Source organism: Corvus kubaryi, unplaced genomic scaffold, assembly GCF_017639235.1.
Source record: "Corvus kubaryi isolate FWS band 111438036 unplaced genomic scaffold, C.kubaryi_AGA036_p1.0 132, whole genome shotgun sequence".
Lineage (NCBI taxonomy): Eukaryota > Metazoa > Chordata > Aves > Passeriformes > Corvidae > Corvus > Corvus kubaryi.
In genome coordinates, this window is record NW_024580666.1 from 5,410,234 (window position 1) to 5,429,926 (window position 19,693).

At 37.4% G+C, this 19,693-nt stretch overlaps 1 protein-coding gene across 3 annotated transcripts in view; it reads right to left on the minus strand.

Moving 5' to 3' along the window:
• Window positions 1–668: 668 nt before the first annotated feature.
• Window positions 669–19,693, minus strand: part of AKAIN1 (A-kinase anchor inhibitor 1) — a 19,140-nt gene continuing 115 nt past the window's right edge. The window contains exons 1-3 of one of the 3 annotated variants that reach the window (XM_042030699.1): window positions 19,618–19,687; window positions 19,473–19,584; window positions 669–3,995 (exon numbers count right to left, since the gene is read on the minus strand). In XM_042030699.1, coding sequence (XP_041886633.1) covers window positions 3,805–3,995; window positions 19,473–19,488 — 207 coding nt within the window. In that variant the 5' untranslated portion in view covers window positions 19,489–19,584; window positions 19,618–19,687 and the 3' untranslated portion in view covers window positions 669–3,804. Of the gene's footprint in view, window positions 3,996–19,472; window positions 19,688–19,693 lie in introns of those variants that run through there. The other 2 variants (XM_042030680.1, XM_042030690.1) reach the window with 2 other exon arrangements.

Sequence of the window (19,693 nt, forward strand, 5' to 3'; positions counted from 1 at the left end):
CCTCAGAGACCCCCTTGGTTCTAGAAAACCTAAAACAGGGAAAAGATTTCTGCTAGACCTTACCATGAGGCACCAAAACCTAATGAAGAGAAATGCCATTCATCAGAAAGCAGGCTCCATCAGTACTGCTGCTCACTCCTTACTGAAGGAGTGAAGAAGACATTTACCAGTAGCTCAGGTTCTGCCCCTCACTCACACAAACTCTTTTGACAACTTGATCCCTGTGTTGCAGGGAACCATTGAGAAAAATTAGGTTATGTCAAGAGTCAGGTTTTCATTAATTTAATCTCTTCTCAGACCTGAGTGGATAACCAAGAGAATGGGTGAATCCCATATACTTTCATGAATTAATTTTATTTCCTCTTATATTTTCCACTAATTGAAATTAAACTTTTTTTTAGAAAAGCCTTCAGTTAGGACACATTAACCTGTGTATTTGACATTGGCACACATTTAAAGAACAACTGCAGCATATTTCATGGCAATCATATTGAGAATAGTTACACAGCAATTTTATATACTTACCATTGTAGACATACCACAATCTGAGATGCTTAAAACATGTCACCAGAAAAAAAGTACCATACATTACTAGAGTAGAGACAATAAGACTTTTAGGTGATTGTTTGCTATTGAATAAACATCCAAGAATCTCCAACTCATAAATATAATATTATCACAGAATGCTTTTATTTTTCTGAAACGATAAAATTAATATGGCTGTTTCCAAGTCACAGTTGTTGGTTTTATTTATTTTAGAGCAGGGATTTCCAGTGTAACCATACAGAACCAAAAACTTGATATACAGTGACATTTAATAATCTGTTACAACATCCTGCTGTGGCCATGTGAATCTCCATTTAGCCATTGCTGCTTTATTTACCTTACAAAGAAGAGTGCAATATGGTAATAAAGTTGTTATAATCAACCTGAATGACAACATAGCAAGCATAGTGAAGGATAACCACAGACACATGATTCTTCTGCTCTTCTGGAGTTGTGATAAATATAATTTCATATATTTGTACAAACTTTTACTTACCACTATAACTGCTAATAAGTGGTGAGTTTGTTTTAAATACTTATAGATGCCTTTTTGATTATCTTGTATTTCTAAGATAAGATTTTTTTTTTTTGTGCTGAATAACGCATTAATTACTACAAACCTCATGAGCATATTTTGCTTCATGAGATTGTCTAGTGGATCCAGAAATTGCTTCCCCTCTTCTGACAAGAGAAACCAGAGACATGTAAGGAACTCAGAGTTTCTTTAGGAGTTCTTTTTTATTTGTAGTAAGACCTGCACCACATCTGTTATAACTTCTGCAGTCTGTGTCTTCTCCATAAAATATAATCTATCAGTGTAGATACCAAAAAATACCCGCTTTCATCATTTAGTAAGCACATAACAAGCCAAGGCTTTCTACCATTTTTGATTTTCCAAGAAATTAGACTTCTGATGGCATTGGTATTCTGACAATGATGGACACAACTATAAAACTACTATTAAATGACTATTAAGTAGAGTAATAGTGTGCCTAATAGGACTAGGGCACTAGCAAAGGGACAGAAAAGGGATACTGTAAAAGCGCATTGTGGGAGGAGGAGTGGAATTGGCTCATATGAAGCAGAGGCAAAAGCCCAGATTCACTGGTTTTTGAAATTCTTCTTTCTCCAAAATGATTAATTAAAAAAAAAGGGCATACAAACAATTTCAAAATGACATGAAGATTATTAACATAATTATCAGGAACAAAAAAAACCAGAAAGAAAACCCCAACCAAAACCAAAAACCCCAAACCCAAACATATTTCAAATGTCTGGGGATAAAAAGCATTTTAAAAAGCAAAATAATTTCAAAGAAGTGGAAATGTTTTATATCTCTCCTTCCTGCAGCATTGTAGGTGAGTCCATGGCAAACACCATTTTGCACCACAGAGTCTCACCAGCAGGTTTGCTCTCTGTCATCCACCAGACTCGTCTGCTCATTAGCCTCAGAACTGAGCTTTTATTCATGATCAGTTTTCTTAGGCTGAGAGCCAAGATGCAAAGAGTGCTTAGAAAAGAGTTACCTCTCAAACAAAGGTGAACTGATGAAAAAGCTAATGGTAAAAAAATTACTATTACAACAAACATATACATGCCTCAAGACCCAATTATTTTCACCTTTCAAAGTTTGCTTGACTGGAAAAATTCACCCAGTGTCTATAGAAGTGAACCACCTGTGTACTTGCAATCCAGGCCAGTTTTCGTTAGTAGATGATTTGGAACACTTTTAACCATGTTGAATTCTTCTTTGCATTTTTAAGTGAAAGAAGATCGAGCTAAATCACTATCTTGTATGAGTCAGTGCTGTTAAATTGAAAAAAAAAAAAAAGAGAAAGCAGATTACAAAGACTTAATATTACAGAATGTGGTTATTCGTGACTAAGCCGCTGTCCAGGAGAAGGAATCCCAAAATTGTTTAACACAAGCAACAGGACTCAGTAAGTAATAGCCAATTATTTAACCCACAGTCTCTTTGAGGATCATCTAGCTGAGCAGAAAAGCCATTAAGAAAGTTTTGCAGGGCATTCTTCTTCCTCTTTGTATTTCCAGGCATATTACTACAGGAATTCATTTGAAGCAGAGCTGCAAGCCATTTCTAGAATTAAATATACTGATATTCATTTCAGATGTATAATAGTGCAATCATCATTATACAAAGGGAACATAAAAGTGAAGGGTACATTTATTTAATTTGTATTTTCAGAAACATCATGGATTTCTTCAGCTATATAGAGCAGTTAAAAGGATAAGCTCTGTATTACCAGCTTCACGCAGTGCTATTTAAGGTGAATCTATGTAAGAACTGCAAATACCTAAAGTCACTTTACACCCAGCAGGTGAGAAATACCTACCATGACAAAATTCAGATACAGTATATTTTCATTCTTAAAGACACTAATATATTCAACCTCCTTTTTTTAAAGACACTTCAGTTTTCTCTTTCTGTAGATCAAGACCCAGCAAAGTTGCAAAACTGAAGGAAATGATGGCCAATTCCTTATCATCACATCAGTTCCTTTTCTTTCAATATCAAGAAAATCAAAAGGAATAGTTTAGGCACAAGTGATTTTTATGCAGAAGTATAGAAGTATTTCAGTAAGTAGACTAAAACTTCAGTACTTAACTTCTTTTAAAAAAATACATAGATCATAGGTATATGATCATAGTCATAGATCACAGTCACTGCAGTCTTACTGGATTGGTTTCTTTTTTTCCCCAAGACGAAAAAATAAACTGGTTCACAGAACTTACCAAATCCACTTTATACTGCCATTTCACATAGTTCATGTCTAATCAAAGCAAAGTACAAACCCGTGCTCCAAGGGAGCCTGAAAGCATTCTGCTACACCTGACAGTAAACAATTTCTTCAGCGAAGACAGCTTCAGTGAACCCAATAACACAAAGAAGAGCCCGTCCAGCTGAACTGACGTAAACGTTGCACGGAGAACTTAGCATGAAAGTGCACTGGCAACAAGCTTTTGAGAATAAGCTCATATCATAAGAGCTTGTGCTTGGAACTACTTTTACAGCTGTGGTTATCATTTCTGTTAAGAGGCACTGCATAAATATGGAGTCATTCATCTAATGCACTTAATATTTTTCAGCTGAGGACTATTGCAGTTTTACCCTATGTCTAGGTGTGATAATACTTTGGTTTGCTTTACAGCAGTAGCATTGCACTAGCAATACAGCTGATACTAAAGAGAAAGCTGAAAACACTGCAGACTGGAGTTGAAAAACCCCTATCTGCTCCTTTACTTCTTTTCGTGCTTCTTGGTTAGTTTTCCTCTTTCTAGTTGGAGGCTTGCACTGGTGTTTGTTCGTTTCTCCTTTTGCTGGCTCTCCTGGGAAACTTGTTGCACTGCTCGGAGGATAGCAGTCTGCACAATCTGCTTGCTGGCAATCTGCAGCTTAACTTCATCTTGCTCCGTCCCTGGCTTCTCACCTGCCAGAGCCAAACAAAAAAGAAAAGGAACTAAGAACTTGGGGCTACTCCGTGAAAACATGAAGGACAGAAAAAGAGGAGGGTGGGGAACAAAATTATAGAGTGATTGAGGACAGTTTGTTACATAGGAAACCTGCCAATACTGAAGATGATGAATTAGGGTGGAAAGTGCCTCTGCCTGCTCAGTGCCAAAGGACTGAATGAAGGGGGAGACTTTGAGTCATACAGCTCGATTACCTACTCCCCAGCTCTGGGGACAGCTGTGACTTCACAGCTGAAACAAGCACAGATGCATTTTTGCAGTAAGACAAGAAAGGAAGGTTTTCTCATCCAGCTGTGAATCACATCCTTTTTGACTTGAGCTGTGCTTCTGGATGGGGAATTGGACTTTATTTTGCAAGGCTGACATGTACTCCCTCACCACCATACAGAAAAAAACACTGCTTCTTTAACATTTTTTTTAATTTTACTTCAGACTGAAAGCCCTCATTCATCAAATTCCAATTGACTTCAAGGTACAAAGTTTTATTGAGTGCAGTTCATTAACCCTTAAATAGATTTTCAAAAATATTTGCAAAATATTAAGAAACATTCAGATTCTGGTAGGTAAAACAGAATATTTTCTATGGCAACCTGACAAATATGTATTTTTATGTGAAACTTCCTTGTTTTGCTAGAGTGTTAAAATCTGGAGAACAGTGAAGTAATGTAGTGTGACTACAGACATCTGGTAATGAAGAAGAGTAGTTTATGTCAGAGGGTTTCTCTTTGGAAGTATTTTGGCTCCTAACAGAAGTGGCAATTTGGACAATAAAGAATGCTTCATAATGGTCAAAGCTGATACTGATTTAAAAAAAAAAATTCTGATGTATACCTATTGGCATATAGGAAATTAGTTGTTTATTGAAATGCTTAGCCTAGGTGCTTATTGACATAATTAGATTTGATTTTAAAGGTTTTAAAGATACTCATCTCGGTTTTTTCTTAATTGACTGCTATACTCAATTATTTCATTAAATAGGATTTGTAGTTTACTGCCTGTTTCAATGACATATCTTAAGAATTGTGTCCTGAGAGAAATCAGAGCGAATTAAAGGTCAGGTGCCTTTATGAGAGGTCCGTACCTGGAACTGTGATAAATTCCCACTGTTCTTTCAGAATTTTTTTCAAGGAAACTTGAGATGGAAACAAAAAGAGAATCACTTGTTTCCTTAGGGAATATGCTATTAAGATACCATATGCTTGAGGGAAGAGACAAGTTCCTGCACCTGGGTCAAGGCATTGCCTGATGTCAATGCAGACTGGGTGGTGAATTTATCACAAATACATTTTTGGAGAAGTACTTGGGAATACTGGTAGACAAAAAGGTGGAAATGAGATGGCTTGTGATGCAGAAAGCCAGTTGTATGCTAGTCTTTACAAAAACAGCATGGCCAGGAGGAAAGGGAGGTGATTCTACCCCTGTTCTCTGCTCCTGTGAGATTCTGGAGTACCGTTTCCGGGTCTGGGGTCCTCACCACTGTAAAGACATGGACCTGTTGGAGCATGTCCAGAGGAGGACCACCACCAAGATGAACAGAGGCTCACAAAACTCTCCTGTGAAGACAGGCTGAGAGAGCTGGGGTTGTTCAGCCTGGAGAAGACAAGGCTCTGGAGAGTCCTTATTGTGGCTTTCCAATATGTAAAAAGATTTAAAAGAAAACTGGAGGGATTTTTGTTCATATTATATATATTCTGGCTAAAAGCGAAGTAGAAATTGGATTTAATGCTATTGAAAATGAATAATTTTTTTTAAAACCCTGCAACGGTACTGAGGTGGCAAAGTGTCTACAAGTAAGAGGTTAAAACCCATGAAAACTTAGAAAACATGTTTTAACTGGAAAAGCTGACTGAAAAGAATTGCTTGAATTGTTGGCACAGTCAGCTTCCCTGATTCAGTTTTTTTTCACTCCTCAGCACTTGAAACAGTGGTTTTTGGATAGAATTAAGTGTTACTTAACAGATACAGTACAGATAATTCTTTACTACTCAAATATGAAGTCACATTTTATCACACAATGAATTAGTCTTCTTGTTTGGCTGAAAAAGATCAGTCAATACAGCTGATGTTCAGAAGATATGTATTAACAAAAGCATAGATAAACATGAAATTCTAAAAACAAATGAGTATGTTGGAATAGACAATGATGTTATATGAAATGTGAAAAATTTGTCAGTCCCCTAAGCCACAAACCCCCAGAATTTATTATTGAAAACATAGTCATTAAGTACATTGCTGTTGAAAATTACTCACTCTCCTGAGGGATGCTTCATTATTTATTTAGTCCTTGCCAATTAATCTACAAAATCCAATGTTTAAATATGTTTACTTTAGAAAGGTCAACCATAGCAACACTCAGTTGAAAAAAAAGAGTTTTCCAGTGCATTTCTCCCTGGGTTTTTCAGTTGTTTATTTAGGAGCACAACCTGTCTGAAAGCACCACACAGATAAGTGAGATGTAGATTATGTCAGCTCATCTCTAACTCATTAGATGATTCTTTTATTTGCTGAGATAACCAAGAACAGAGAACCCAAAACCTCTGGACTACCTCTGCCCGGCCTCTGAGGGTTTAGGTATGCACAGAAAGGAAATAAGGCAGCTCAAATAAACTTGATTTATAAATAGTAAATAGTAAAATAGTTAGGATGATAGCAACCCAGATAAAAACAGCTAATTGGCTTTAGACACAGAGAGAGTCAAAGCTGTTGGCCTGGGGTGATATGACCAATGAGACCATTGGCAGCTTATGTGGACCATCTCAATTAGAAAGCAAGTGAAAATAATAGTTATTTTGGAGGGTGATACCTGACACTGTGTTTGACCCAGGTATGAGCCCGTGTTGGGACCATTATTTGCAGGAGCTGGACGGCCAGAGATGTCAAGCAGTCAAACATGAACATCCAGCTCCTCTGGGTGTACGGTATCTATTACAGCTGACCCAACAGGGCATGATCCTGGGCAAATGGTTCTAGATGACCCTGACTGATCAGGAGTTGCACAAGATAACTTCCAGAGGTCCCTTCCAACCACAAAACCTCTGCATTCCTGTGATTTTAGCTGGTTAGGCTGAGATAAATCACAACTCTTCCACTTCCTGAATGAGTAAACAGCAATCTCCCAAAAAGCATCCCTACTACATCCTCTTCTTCCAATTATTCATTTCAATGAAAGCAGTCAGCTAGTTTTTTTCTGAGAAGCTCCTTTATTTATTGATATGGAGGACCTACTCTGAGGAGGAAGAGAGGGATTGAATAAGGAAAGCAGAGATGACTCATGCAAGAATCCCAAAAGGGCTGGGCTGGAACATATATCCATGTCCACCTTGCTGAAATACAGACTGCTGTGGATATCCAGACAGAAATTTGAGAGCCTATAGAATTAATCTGGGACTTTAAGAACTTCATATTTTCAATCAGGTGAAAAAAAGACAATAAGTATTTGGTGTTTGCTAAGTATTTGGTGTTTAGCTAATCAAAATAAGACTTACTAGGGTGATAAAATACAATTAATTTTTATCTATCATTTGTTAAGCTCTGAAGTATAACTAGTTAAGTTAAAATTCCATGACAAATAGGTCACTTGAAGTAATTTCTGGGAAAAACTTGAACAACATTAGAAACACATGCTGCCTATTAGTTATCCTTGTCTAAAGACTACTTTTTTCTCTTGATCTTAGAAAATCTTTACTTGTTCTCTATCTTTAGATGCTCACCCTTTATATCCACAACCCCAATTCTGGAAATACAGAACCGAAATATCTGGGCTAAATGATGTTAAATGCAAGGCAGCAATTTAATCATTAACACATGATGAAGTCTTTTCAGCATGTTTTTATTAGCTTGTACTTCTCTCAGTAAATTTTATGCCAACTAACTCAGCAGATGAAAAGTAACTTTCAAACTCTGATCTGGTTCTGCAATCCAAAGTACAGTTCAAGAGATCCAAAAAACCATCAAAATCTTGGACTGGCTGCAGGAATCAATTACATATTCCACCTAAAACTAGTGCCATGTATCAGTGCCTTGAAATTGGCTTGCTTGATGTTCCCCATGAAGGAAAATATGGTAGCAATTTGGAAAAAGAATATAAAATATTTCAAGTAAATTCCAAGTATTCATTTCAATTAATTGAACTAATACTATTTAAAGTCCAGTAACACCTTGTGTGGAAGACTTTACATCCTCTGAAATGTTTCTAGACTATGGAATATACTAGAAATGTATACATGGAAAAAAAATAGCTACAGAGAAAAAGCATTTAACAGATCAAAAAGTTTAAGAACTTCTCTCTGGTTGCACATGAGCCTTTTCTCATTTATACATTTCATTTTCTTCAAAGTATCCTGAGTCACTTCCTTTCCAGCCTGCAATCAAAGTAGTCTCCTTCACTTTCTGTTTCTATACCCTGCAGCTATTTTCTTTCAGCTTGCTACAAGTTAAATTTATTACACCTTATAAACACTCCTAATAAGTAACACTCTATAATGGGTAATTTGTTTGAATCAACAGCTAAGTTCTCTACTGTACCTTTTCATAGGATTGTTTGGAATACTATCATGAAGCTAAACTACCACAGGCATGATCTTGCAAAGATGCAAGTCTGTCCCAGATCCACTAATGCTGTCAATAAACAGTGAGGGAGTTAAAGACCTTTTAATTCACCTTTCCTCAAAGCCTGTAACATTTATTCTTCCTGTAGATTGTGTAAACCACTTTGAGCTTAACCATATCTAAAACTAAGAATCCCATTCCCCTAAACAAACTTCTGATCAATTTAGAACTCAGAATTACCCAAAATACATTCCCCTGTTAGCTACAATTTAAATTTATGCAACAATTCTGAAGCTGAAACAGCCAAGAAGTAAATATTTTTTCTTCATATTTACATAAGATTATGCAAGTATAGTCTAACTAAAAATTTACCATTGGTTTTATCAAATATTGTTTTGGATTGCAATAATTAATGATTATACTATTTTCTTCAGCACTGCAACATTAGAAATTTTTTTAAAATAAAATTTGATAATAATTCAACAAAAATACTGATCTCTGGAAATTCTGTTTCAATTCTGTTGAAAATTATTACTATAATGTTTATAATCCAACTGACAGTGCTAATGAAATTTTTTAATGGAATGAAAGTAGAAGTAGACGAGACCGTGATGATTAGACTTCATCAGAAGGTCCAGTGTGGATACATGGGAATATATGGGAAAAGGTTGCATGTTATTACCTAAATTTTGTTTATAAACTGTAGATATTAAAAAACCTTACAGAACCTGGCAAGTTTGTAATGACATAATGTATGTGTGTATGTTGTAATGATTAACAGTAACATTCTTTGCATCAACATCGATATTCTTCTACAAGAAACCAAGTTCAGCTCTCTAACTTCCCTTTGGCATTAGGCAGTGACACATCTCTCCATCTTGTTGGACACAGCATGGAACTTCCAGATGAGCCTCCTCCAGTGAATATTTTGTAACCTGTGAATTGAAGTGGTTAAAAAATCTCCTTCTTTGATTTGCTTTAGAGGTTGTTGCTGGGATTTCAGCACAAGAAGCCTAATTTGAAGAAGAGATCCATAATCAGGAAATGTTGATGAGTCATGTTAATTACATCCAGAATGAATGAACATGGCAATCAGCCAGGACTGAAGGCTTTCCAACACATGTGCACAAACCAACGTTACGCATGAGAGTCATTAAGCTATTTACAGGATTAGAGACCCAATTTGTCTCAATGTCAGTAATGATGACAGCTCAGAGACCTCATGAAAAGGTCCTGCAATGAAGTTGCAAATTTAATCTTTAAAAAAAACAAAAAAAGCACTCTTAACTGCATTTGAGTTAATTCTGCCCAGTGCCACTTCCCATGCTCTAGAATGGAGCCCGGTGAGGTCCTGGCTAACAGCTATCAGCCATCAGGAGGCAATATTCACTTACCCCAATTCCTTGAGGAAGAAGGGAGGACACTGAACATATTAGAAATCCAAAAGTACTTTAATGTAGGATCCTGTGTTTTTCCAATTCCCTAACCTGCTGTGCAGGGGATTGCAACATTGACTTTCACTAAAAAAGTTAAGGTTCAGTTCAATTTTATTTTCTGCCTTAACCTCATTCCCTACTCCTGCTGTTCAACCAGCATGGAAGAGGAACTGTATCATGAAGGGGTCCAGCACAGACTACTTTGGTCGTTGAAATAAATTTTAAGAATGAAGGTGGAATAACTCTGCTTGGAATACAAATGGGGGAGGAATATAAGAACAAAAGAGAATAGCAGAAATGCAGATAAGCAGTCTCAAAGGACATACTAATATCTCCAGAATAGTACTTCATTGTACCTTTTTATCTGGACATTGGCTATATCTCAACTCAGGTTTTGTAATTTTTTTCCTACTGAGGTTTTACTCTTCCTTAAGATATAGGAATATCTGGAATTTTCTTGGGGATTTTTTGCTATATAAAGCTATCTCTTTAAAGACTCCAGCAAGTTATTTCATATTATTTGAAATATGCCAGCGAAAATGAGGTTTTTTTCAGATTTGGAGATTGCTGAGACCTATCTATTCTTAAGCATTTTTCAACATTTTAGTAAGATTTCTTGCCATAGTTCAATAATATTAACTAAAACCAGATTATACACTTCAATCTATATATTTTCTAGGTATTTTCACATATAGCAATAAATTCACTCCTTAAGGACTGTGTCTTTTCAGCTTTGAAGACTGAATGTAGTTCAAAATACTGGTCACTGACACTTCTGCCACACCCAAAGCCATAAATTTGATACTCAGATTTTGGTCCCAAAAAGAATATTTCTGGATTCAGTACTGTAAACTAAGATTAATTTAGCAAGGTTTTTAAGTCTTAGACTGGAGTTCAGTGTATTAAAAATAAGATATTCCCTAAAGAGCATCTGGGACCAGCTGCTTCAAAGTTAATGAAAAATTTATATTCTCTTCATCTGCACAGTTTTCCTACTTCTTTTTGAGAACACATTTCAAACACTAAAATAAGAAACCTCTCTACATCAAAAGCTGTGATTCTTCCGAGGCAGGAGAGGTCCAATGGCGCAGATACAGGTTACCCATATCATAGAATCATAGATTGGTTTGGGTTGGAAGGGTGCTTAAAGATCATCTAATTCCAAACCCCCTGCCATGGGGCACCCAGAACTTCTCTGAGCAACCTGTTCCAGTACTTCACCATCCTCACAGAGAAGAATTTCTTCCTAACATCTAATCTAAATCTTCCCTCTTTTCATTTAAAACCACTCCCCCTTTTTTTATCACTATCTGCCCATGTAAAAAGTCACTCTCCCTGTTTTTTATAAGCCCTTTTCATGCATTGGAAGGCTCCCTGAAGGTCTCCTGAAAGTCTTCCCTTCTCCAGGCTGAACAACCCCAACTCTCTCAAACTGCACTCACTGGAGAGGTGCTCCAGCCCTCTGATCATCTTTTTTCCTTCCTTTGAACCCACTTTAATAGGTTCATGTCCTTCTTGTGTTGAGGATGCCAGAGCTGGATGCAGCACTCCACGTGGGATCTCACCAGAGTGGAGTGGGGGAACTACCTCCCTTGACCCGCTGCACACACTGCTTTTGATGTAGCCCAGGATATGGTTGGCTGTCTGGGCTGTAAGTGCATATTGCTGGCTCACATCCAGTTTTCCATCTGCCAGTAGCCCCAAGTCCTTCTCATCAGGGCTGCATTCAATGAGTTCTTCTCCCAGCCTGTGCTCATGTCTGGGATTGCATCAACCCACGTGCAGTGCTTTGCACTTGGACTTGTTGAACTTCATGAGGTTCTAAAGTTTGTCCAGGTCCCTCTGGACAGCATCCCATTTTTCTGCTGTGCCAGCTGCACTGTCCAACTTTGTGTCAGGTGCAAACTTGCTGAGGGTGCACCCAATCCCACTGTCTGTGTCACTGGTGAAGGTATCAAAGAGCACCAGTCCCAAGACGAGGCCCTGAGGGACACCACTCATCATCTGACCCCCTCTACCTTCTATTTTCTACAGTTCAGGTGCTCAGAGATTCCTATCCAAAAAGAAAACATTCAGCACAGAAATCTAGATAACATTTATATAGGTCTTCTGAATCTGTATCAAAAAGCTCATTTTGATCCCCATTGAAATAACTTTTGTGTTAGAAGACTTTCAGTATCCACCACTGTACAGCATAAGTGAAGGGCAAGTTTTCAGTGGAGGTTTATTTTGCTAGCTGCTGTGTTTATATTTCTGCAGTTTTTTGTGATTTTTGGTCTTAAAGAACAATGTACTTTAATTGTTAACTATGTGCGTTAATTAAAATTTACAATACCTGACCCTGATTTTCCTTTTTAAGCGTAGAAAATAAGGAAGAGGTTACATAACCTGTAAAAAGCCAGCAAACCAGTGAAAACATCCTGCTACATTTTAGATATGTTGCAATTTATACCAGATTATTCAGTCAGAAATTGTCTGTCCATATTTCAGGTGAAGCAGAGCCCTCCTCTAGCTCTAAAATAAACCCCAAACCCCACAACATAAACCTCCAAGAAAAAAACACCCCCACAAAAAGCCCTAAATTTGCACATGCACAGAAGTACAGAAAAAAATTCCCTGCTTATTTTAGAATGTGAGTGGAGTATGAAGGCTGTAAATACAGCTATTAGCAACTGAGGCTGAGATCATGAACATATATGTGTGTAGAATCTCAGAATCACAGAATATGCTGAGTTGGAGGGGACCCATCAGCATCATTGGGCCCAACTCCTGCCCTGCTCATGACAATCCCTAAGAGTCACACCATGTGCCTGAGAGTGTTGTCCAAATAATTTTGAACTCTGTCAGGCTGGGTACCATGACCACTTCCCTGGGGTGCCTGTTCCAGTGCCGTGTCCACCCCCTGGGTGAAGAACCTTTTCCTAATATCCAACCTAAACCTCCCCTGACACAACTTCAGGCCATTCCCTTGGGCATATACACATGCACGGATATACACAAAATCATGATAGAAAGTAAATCAAACATTATATAAACCTAAAAGGCACCTTGAAAGAGCAAAACCCTTTTTTGGTTTTGTGTTTTTTTTACTTCGTAGCTGTAATCTTGACAGAATCTCTCTTTACAACAGGATGCCATCACATGCTGTTTTCCACTCTTGGAATTGATTCTCTGTCTTCCTAGAGAAGTATTTTCCGCTCTATTAAGAAAACTTACTTCAAGACAAAATGCAACATCAATCTGCAAGTATTTAATGGAAGCAGGAATGGATATGCAACCACTCTGTACTGATAAATTGTGAGTGGATTCACTGCCCAAAGACAGAAAATGATAGAATGACAGGGTTATTCTATCAAATATACATACTACAAAGTGAAGCAAATGCAAGTAATTCACAGGAGATTACATCTGCCTCACCATTAGAGAAATACCTGAGTAGAATATGGCTCAATTTACTTCTTCAAACAAAAAATGTCAAACTCTCTTGAAGAAAGAAGATGGCATCTTCTGGTAACACAACTACAGGATTTGGAAGGGCAAACAACAGCAACACAGAGCTCACCTGCCCTGACTTCCCTGGAAAGGCATTGTATAGGAACTTGAAGTATTTTATGGCTATCCAGGTCAGCTTTTCGTTTCTGTTAACATCAGTAAAGACTCTGCTCTGATTGACATCCACTAAAGCTCTATAGAATCTTTCAAATTATTATGTAAAAAACACAATACAGATGGGTAACTAGTAGTCAAAAATTTTCAAAATATTTATTTATAAATAAATTATAAATTATTTGCTTGCAAATAGTTTTTACTTAACCTAGTATTCGTAACATAATACAATGTATTATGTCCTTAACAAAAACTTTAATAGACAAGATTGGAGGGATAGAAATAAATCTACCTTTCACTGTATTTTACAGTAAGGGCATTTTTTCAACTAGCATAATAAAACTTATAAGATTGGAATGATATTATTTATGTCTATAACAAGTACAAGAGAACAATTCACCTACAAAACAACAACTCGGAGGGACAAACCCTGGATGTAAGTGTAACTCATTCCTTTTCTATATTCACCATTTGACTTTCCTGCTCAATAAACAGTTCCAGTAAGGATATTAATAAGGATTGTATCACTTACTACCACTATGCCCCCACTATGAACCACTCCTTCAATATAGGCCATACACAGCTACTGTGATAACAGAATTCTTCTCACACCTAACCTGAATCAGATTCAATCCAGTGACATGGAAGTGAAAGGTGCCAGCCTCACTTATTCAAGCCTTCAGTTCTGTTAAAAATAATTTGAAAAAATAAATTCTGGGCCATTTTGTAATGCTATGTTGATTCTTACTTTAAAGAAAGTTTGCACTTAGGGCTGTTGATTATTTTCTTAAGCTTGCTAATTTCATGACATTTCTGAATATCTATGAACTAAATTTCTTTCACCTCGCTAACTCTAGTGGAGTTTCACAGCAGGGGAAGGATCAATGTGTCACTGGGAAGAGGTCAGCACAAGAAATATTTTTCCTCAGCAAAAAAAGAATAAGGAATTTCCTTCTATATGATTTCTTCCTACCGGGTGGCAAACATTTTGAACTATTGTTGAGAGCTATAAACGCATTCAGACACTTTTGGGGGGCACCTCTATGCTCACTATCAGCCATAACAAATACTGGAGAAAACCTCCATTATATCAGACTGCATGAGGTTGGCAAATAGTTTTGTTTTTCACTTTCAAATTATGTCCTTCACATGGACTTTGTCAACACTAAGCTATCAAATAAGAATCCTACATGCATATACTTTTACATCATGGATTAGGGATTTCTGGGGAGGACTGCAGAACACAGAGCATTAGCAGAATGTAGCACAGCAGTTAATAAGGACAACAAGGACTGTGTCCTGCCTTGTTTTCATGGATGAAAGACACTTCATAACTGAGTGCCAGAATACCACAGTTGGCACAAACACTGGAGATATCCCACAACAGGTTACCTCCAAAGAAGTAAAGTTATTGGTAGCGATTTTTGCATTCATGAACAGGCCCTTCCATACTGTCTTGACCTGGGCATTGTGGACAGCGATCTGCAATAGTACCTGTAATGCTATAATAAAAAAAAATTAAAATTCTGTCAAGAAATTTCACATCTTCATGTTCTGCAGCACAACAGGTTGTTGCTATCCCAGCTTTTCCACTGGAGAAGATCAGGACTATTCAGACCAGTAAGCACATCTGTTTCAGTATGCAGCTGCTATGTTTTCAATTGCAGTGTAATGAGATTCCTAAAATGTTTGGTACAGGATGCGCTTCTGATCTTCAGTGTCATTATACAAGTCTGCTATGCTGCTCCCAGCTTAAAGATGTTAAGAACAGCTGTGCTGCTGAAAACCTCGTTGAAAAGCTATTGGTGTTACTGTTGCACGAAAAAGGCACCAAGCAGTGAATATTCTGACTTCTCTAATGTCTATCTTTGTGTTCGCACATTTTTTAACACAAAAATATTGATACAAAAATTAATTCTATATCCTCCTCCTTCTTTTAGGACTACAGGGTGTTGAGTAAAACATCTGAGTTTCTAGTTATGGGGAAACTGTCAGGTAAAAGGAATTCTTCAAATTACACTGACAAATAACAAGATTCACCTGAAAGATGAAATCACAGAATTCAAAGCAGACACAAGCTTAAAGAAAGGGAGTGTTTGACCCAAAACAAGCTGTCAATGTAAATATTCCAATCTTTCTTGAGGTATTCAGTTCAAAACGGATTCCTTTCTAACATAAACTATGTAAAAAAAAAAAAGGCACAAACCTATTCAAACACAGCTTTGTACTGGATGAAACAATGATTGACTGCAATGATGAGACTCTATAATTTGGTTATTTTATTTACGGTTTTACAGAGTAAGAGTAGTGTAAAATTCTCAAAATATACTAAAATAATCACTGAAATGATAGTCAAGCCAGATTTGCTTAGAAAACCATTTAGGTAGCTCAGACATAGGTTTCTAACTTTATTCCCAAGCTAATTTTAAAAATGCAGGCCATAGCTGTGTTATATCAGTACATACATGTAAGGGCTAAGGCCTAAGACATAAGTGTTTGAGTGATTCATGGAAAATAACATCAGAAAAATTCTTGAAGCATGAAAAACACCTTTGTATTGTGTTTGTTCAGACAGATCATAAGTAAAGAGTATTATTTTTATCTTGCACTAGAAAAACATTTTAGGGTTGGAAATTAGCATAGAATATGCCCAAAGGTAATTTTTGGAAAAGTAAGTGGAAGTCTGCAAAGAAGTAGTTTGATTAGTAGCTGGATTAGTAACATTTAAAGTTACTCTTCAATCTGGTAAATGCTGATATTGGAAGTGATCACACTTTTGTAAACTAATGACATGCTATCAGAAGAAAGCTTGCTGCATTCTCTAATTTTTACTAATGTGTTAGAACAAATAAGTGTTTTAATACCTCTTCATTTCCTGCCTCACAGTAGCACATATTTAATCTGTGGAATTATTTGTAGTTATCAGTATTTTACAGGCTAATTTAGCATTGACATTTTTTAAAATTCTGGAATACACTATCTTCTACAGAAAATGTAAGGAAAACTTCGTAAGAAGATCTACCAATTCAAAAATGGTGACTTCTCTCTGCTTTTTGATCTAATCCAAAACCCTGAAATTTCATGCTTCTCTAGTGCAGTCTCATATGTACCTCCATCCTTACATGCAATGTAAAATAACACATTTTTGTCTACTTCTCAAACTGCCTAAAGCAGTTAAGTACAGGAAAAGTAAAGAAGCTAAACCTTGCAACGCGTAGCTTGTGTGAATTTCATGTATCATCCCCCACTGTAAGGGCAGCACAACATATGTGAATTTTCCAGAAAAAATGAATGCCCAGATACCTTACGGAGTTTGGACTGCATTTCCTATACATAAGCATATCATTAATCAATCAGCGCAAGACAGTACAATGAAGGCCCAGTCAAATTAAACCAAGTAAGGAAAAACCATACTCTTCTCAGTTCCTTTCTCTGTTCTGGAACAGTCTCAATGTTAATTTTAAGTGGGAAGGAAGAATATGAATAAATGAAGAATATGAAGAATACTTTTTTGCATACCTACAAATAGCAGTACACTGTCTGAAATGAGACAGGAAGTCCAATTTTGTCATGGAATGCTGGAAAATTTATAATAATTTTGATCTATCTCAGTAATATCCAGGCTTCTTTTGGGGTTGTTTGTTTTTGTGCTGCTTTGTTGTGTTATTTTTTCAACATAGTAGATAGAAGTTTTAGGGAGCTGAAGATTAACAGAAAAGTATCTACTCAGTAAACACTCAGTAGGCTTCACCTTTTTAAAAGTCTATTTAACTTGATAAGCTGCTTCTACTTAACAGCTTATGAACACACCTCATTATTTCAGAGTTCTGAAATAACATATCCAAGACCTTAAGAAAAAGACCATCACCTTATTCATCTGCAAAATCTTATCTTTGTTGTCAGATAAATGTCTTCCATACTTCTTGCTTCTGGAAGAGATTTTCCTCTTGATTGTTGTTTTGTTTTCTTTTTTCCACCCCATCCTGGAAGTTTATCATTCTGACCCTAACCATTTACAGTTAGATAAATCTTTTACTTCCTCTCCCCTTACACCCCAACAAATAAATGGAACAGAAAATGAGGTCATTCATCACAGTGAAATAAAATCAGAAAGTTGATTGAAGAAATGAAACTCATTTTCTTAGTAAACTTACAGTATTCTTACCTCATATGGCCTTAAGTACTATGAAGATTCTAAAGATGTATAAATCTCTTATTTTATGATTACTTTTTTTAATATCTGGAGAAGAGATAATGCCAGGGCAGGGCTGATTTGCAGGGAAGAAAAACAATAAAAAAAACCAGGATTGTACTCAGGCTTGCTCTGTCTGAATATAATAGATTGTTCTATCATTTCTTTTACAATTTCCCATTTAGTTGCCCTATGTATTTTATGGCAACATTTGCAAGGAAACCATGGGCTTTTCTTTGAGTATAGGAAAACTGAAGAATGACTATATAAAACAGTTTTGGACAGAGGATTTTTTTCCATCTATGTATTAGAGTTGTGAAAAGAGCAATTCATGCAGTTATTAATGAGCTTTGGCGTTTGTTCTTTGTCAGCCTTTGAAGAAAAAACATGCATGTTTTCATTATTTTAGAGGTAATCTCTTCCCACAGTTTTCCAGTCCCACAGAGCATTTCAAAAACTTGTACAGCTAATGGTGACAGTGTGACAGAGAAAAGGAGTTCAGAAAAGAGCCACTAATACTGAAAGGTGTATTACAAAAAGCAGTGGCTTGTTCTATTAAGATAAATAACTTGGTCCCAATTTCACAACACAATGCATGTGAATGTACTAAATTAGAGAGCAACCAGGCAGTTAAACAGACAAACTTAATGAGATTGTTGAAAAGAGATACTTTTTTTTTAAAAAAAAATTAGACTCTATTGAGTTAACAAAGTTAGTCCCAAGATTTTTTTTTTAATACGAAAGTGTAAAGCTTTTGGATTCTTACCCTTTCAGAGATTGGATATTAATTTCAAAGACAAAACCTCTGTAAGCTTTGCAAAACAAAGGTATTAATAGTTATTCATTGCCAAGTTGCAGCATTTACTTTCCCTTTTCTATTGACCCACTATTTTACTGAAAGTTATACATCTTTAACAAAGTTATTTTCAAGTCATTTCCCTACAGAAGATACTATGCATGACTTACATTTACACCCTGCAGCTACTGGGCCTTTCATCCCTCTCATCCCTTTCTGATCAACCAGCTGCCTATTTCCAAGCAGAATGTACCAAATCCAATACAGATTTGCTGTAGTTTCGCTTCTTCTATGGGTTAGCACAAAAGTATACCACGAACTAGAGATTCTGCACCCTTATACAGTGAGATCTCACATTAGACACAAACTGCCGTCATCTTCAGTTTTGTTCCAGTAAAAACTGGACTGAATAAACTTTCTGTTCTCTTCCACTCAAATATTTATTTTGTTTAGGGTGGGGAGGAAAGAGGAATTGAAATTTGTAAATTATCTCCATGAGTTTCAGGGATGGTCTTATTGGCAGCCATGGGTGTGGGTGCAGAGGGGGACTCACTCTCCAGTCACTGCAAGGCCACATCCCCTTTTGTGACCCTTTTGTGTGGTCTGACAAGCACAGCCCCCTGCACACTTGTATAGGAGGCTCCTGTCCCTGATGAGAACCACAGGGGTGACCCTCATAACCTCTGGATCCACAGCTAAAGAAATCACAAACTAAACCACCTTCTTTGAAGCTACCTGCCTCTGCCTGCTGGCAGCACTGGTTCAATCATCACCCCCTCCCCGCAGCAGCTCTCCGGCACGGCCGGGGCCTTCCTGCTGGGCTACCCGGCCGGGATCGGGATGCAGCTGCCCTTACCTGGAGCGAACACCATGGTGCCGCCCGGGCGGCACGGCTCAGCACCTCGGAGAGCTCCTGGTCCTGCGGGGATCAGCACCTCGGACAGCTCCCACCCCGCGGGGATCAGCACCTCGGACAGCGCCCGTCCCGCCGGGCTCAGCACCACGGACAGCTCCCACCCCGCGGGGATCAGCACCACGGACAGCGCCCGTCCCGCCGGGCTCAGCACCACGGACAGC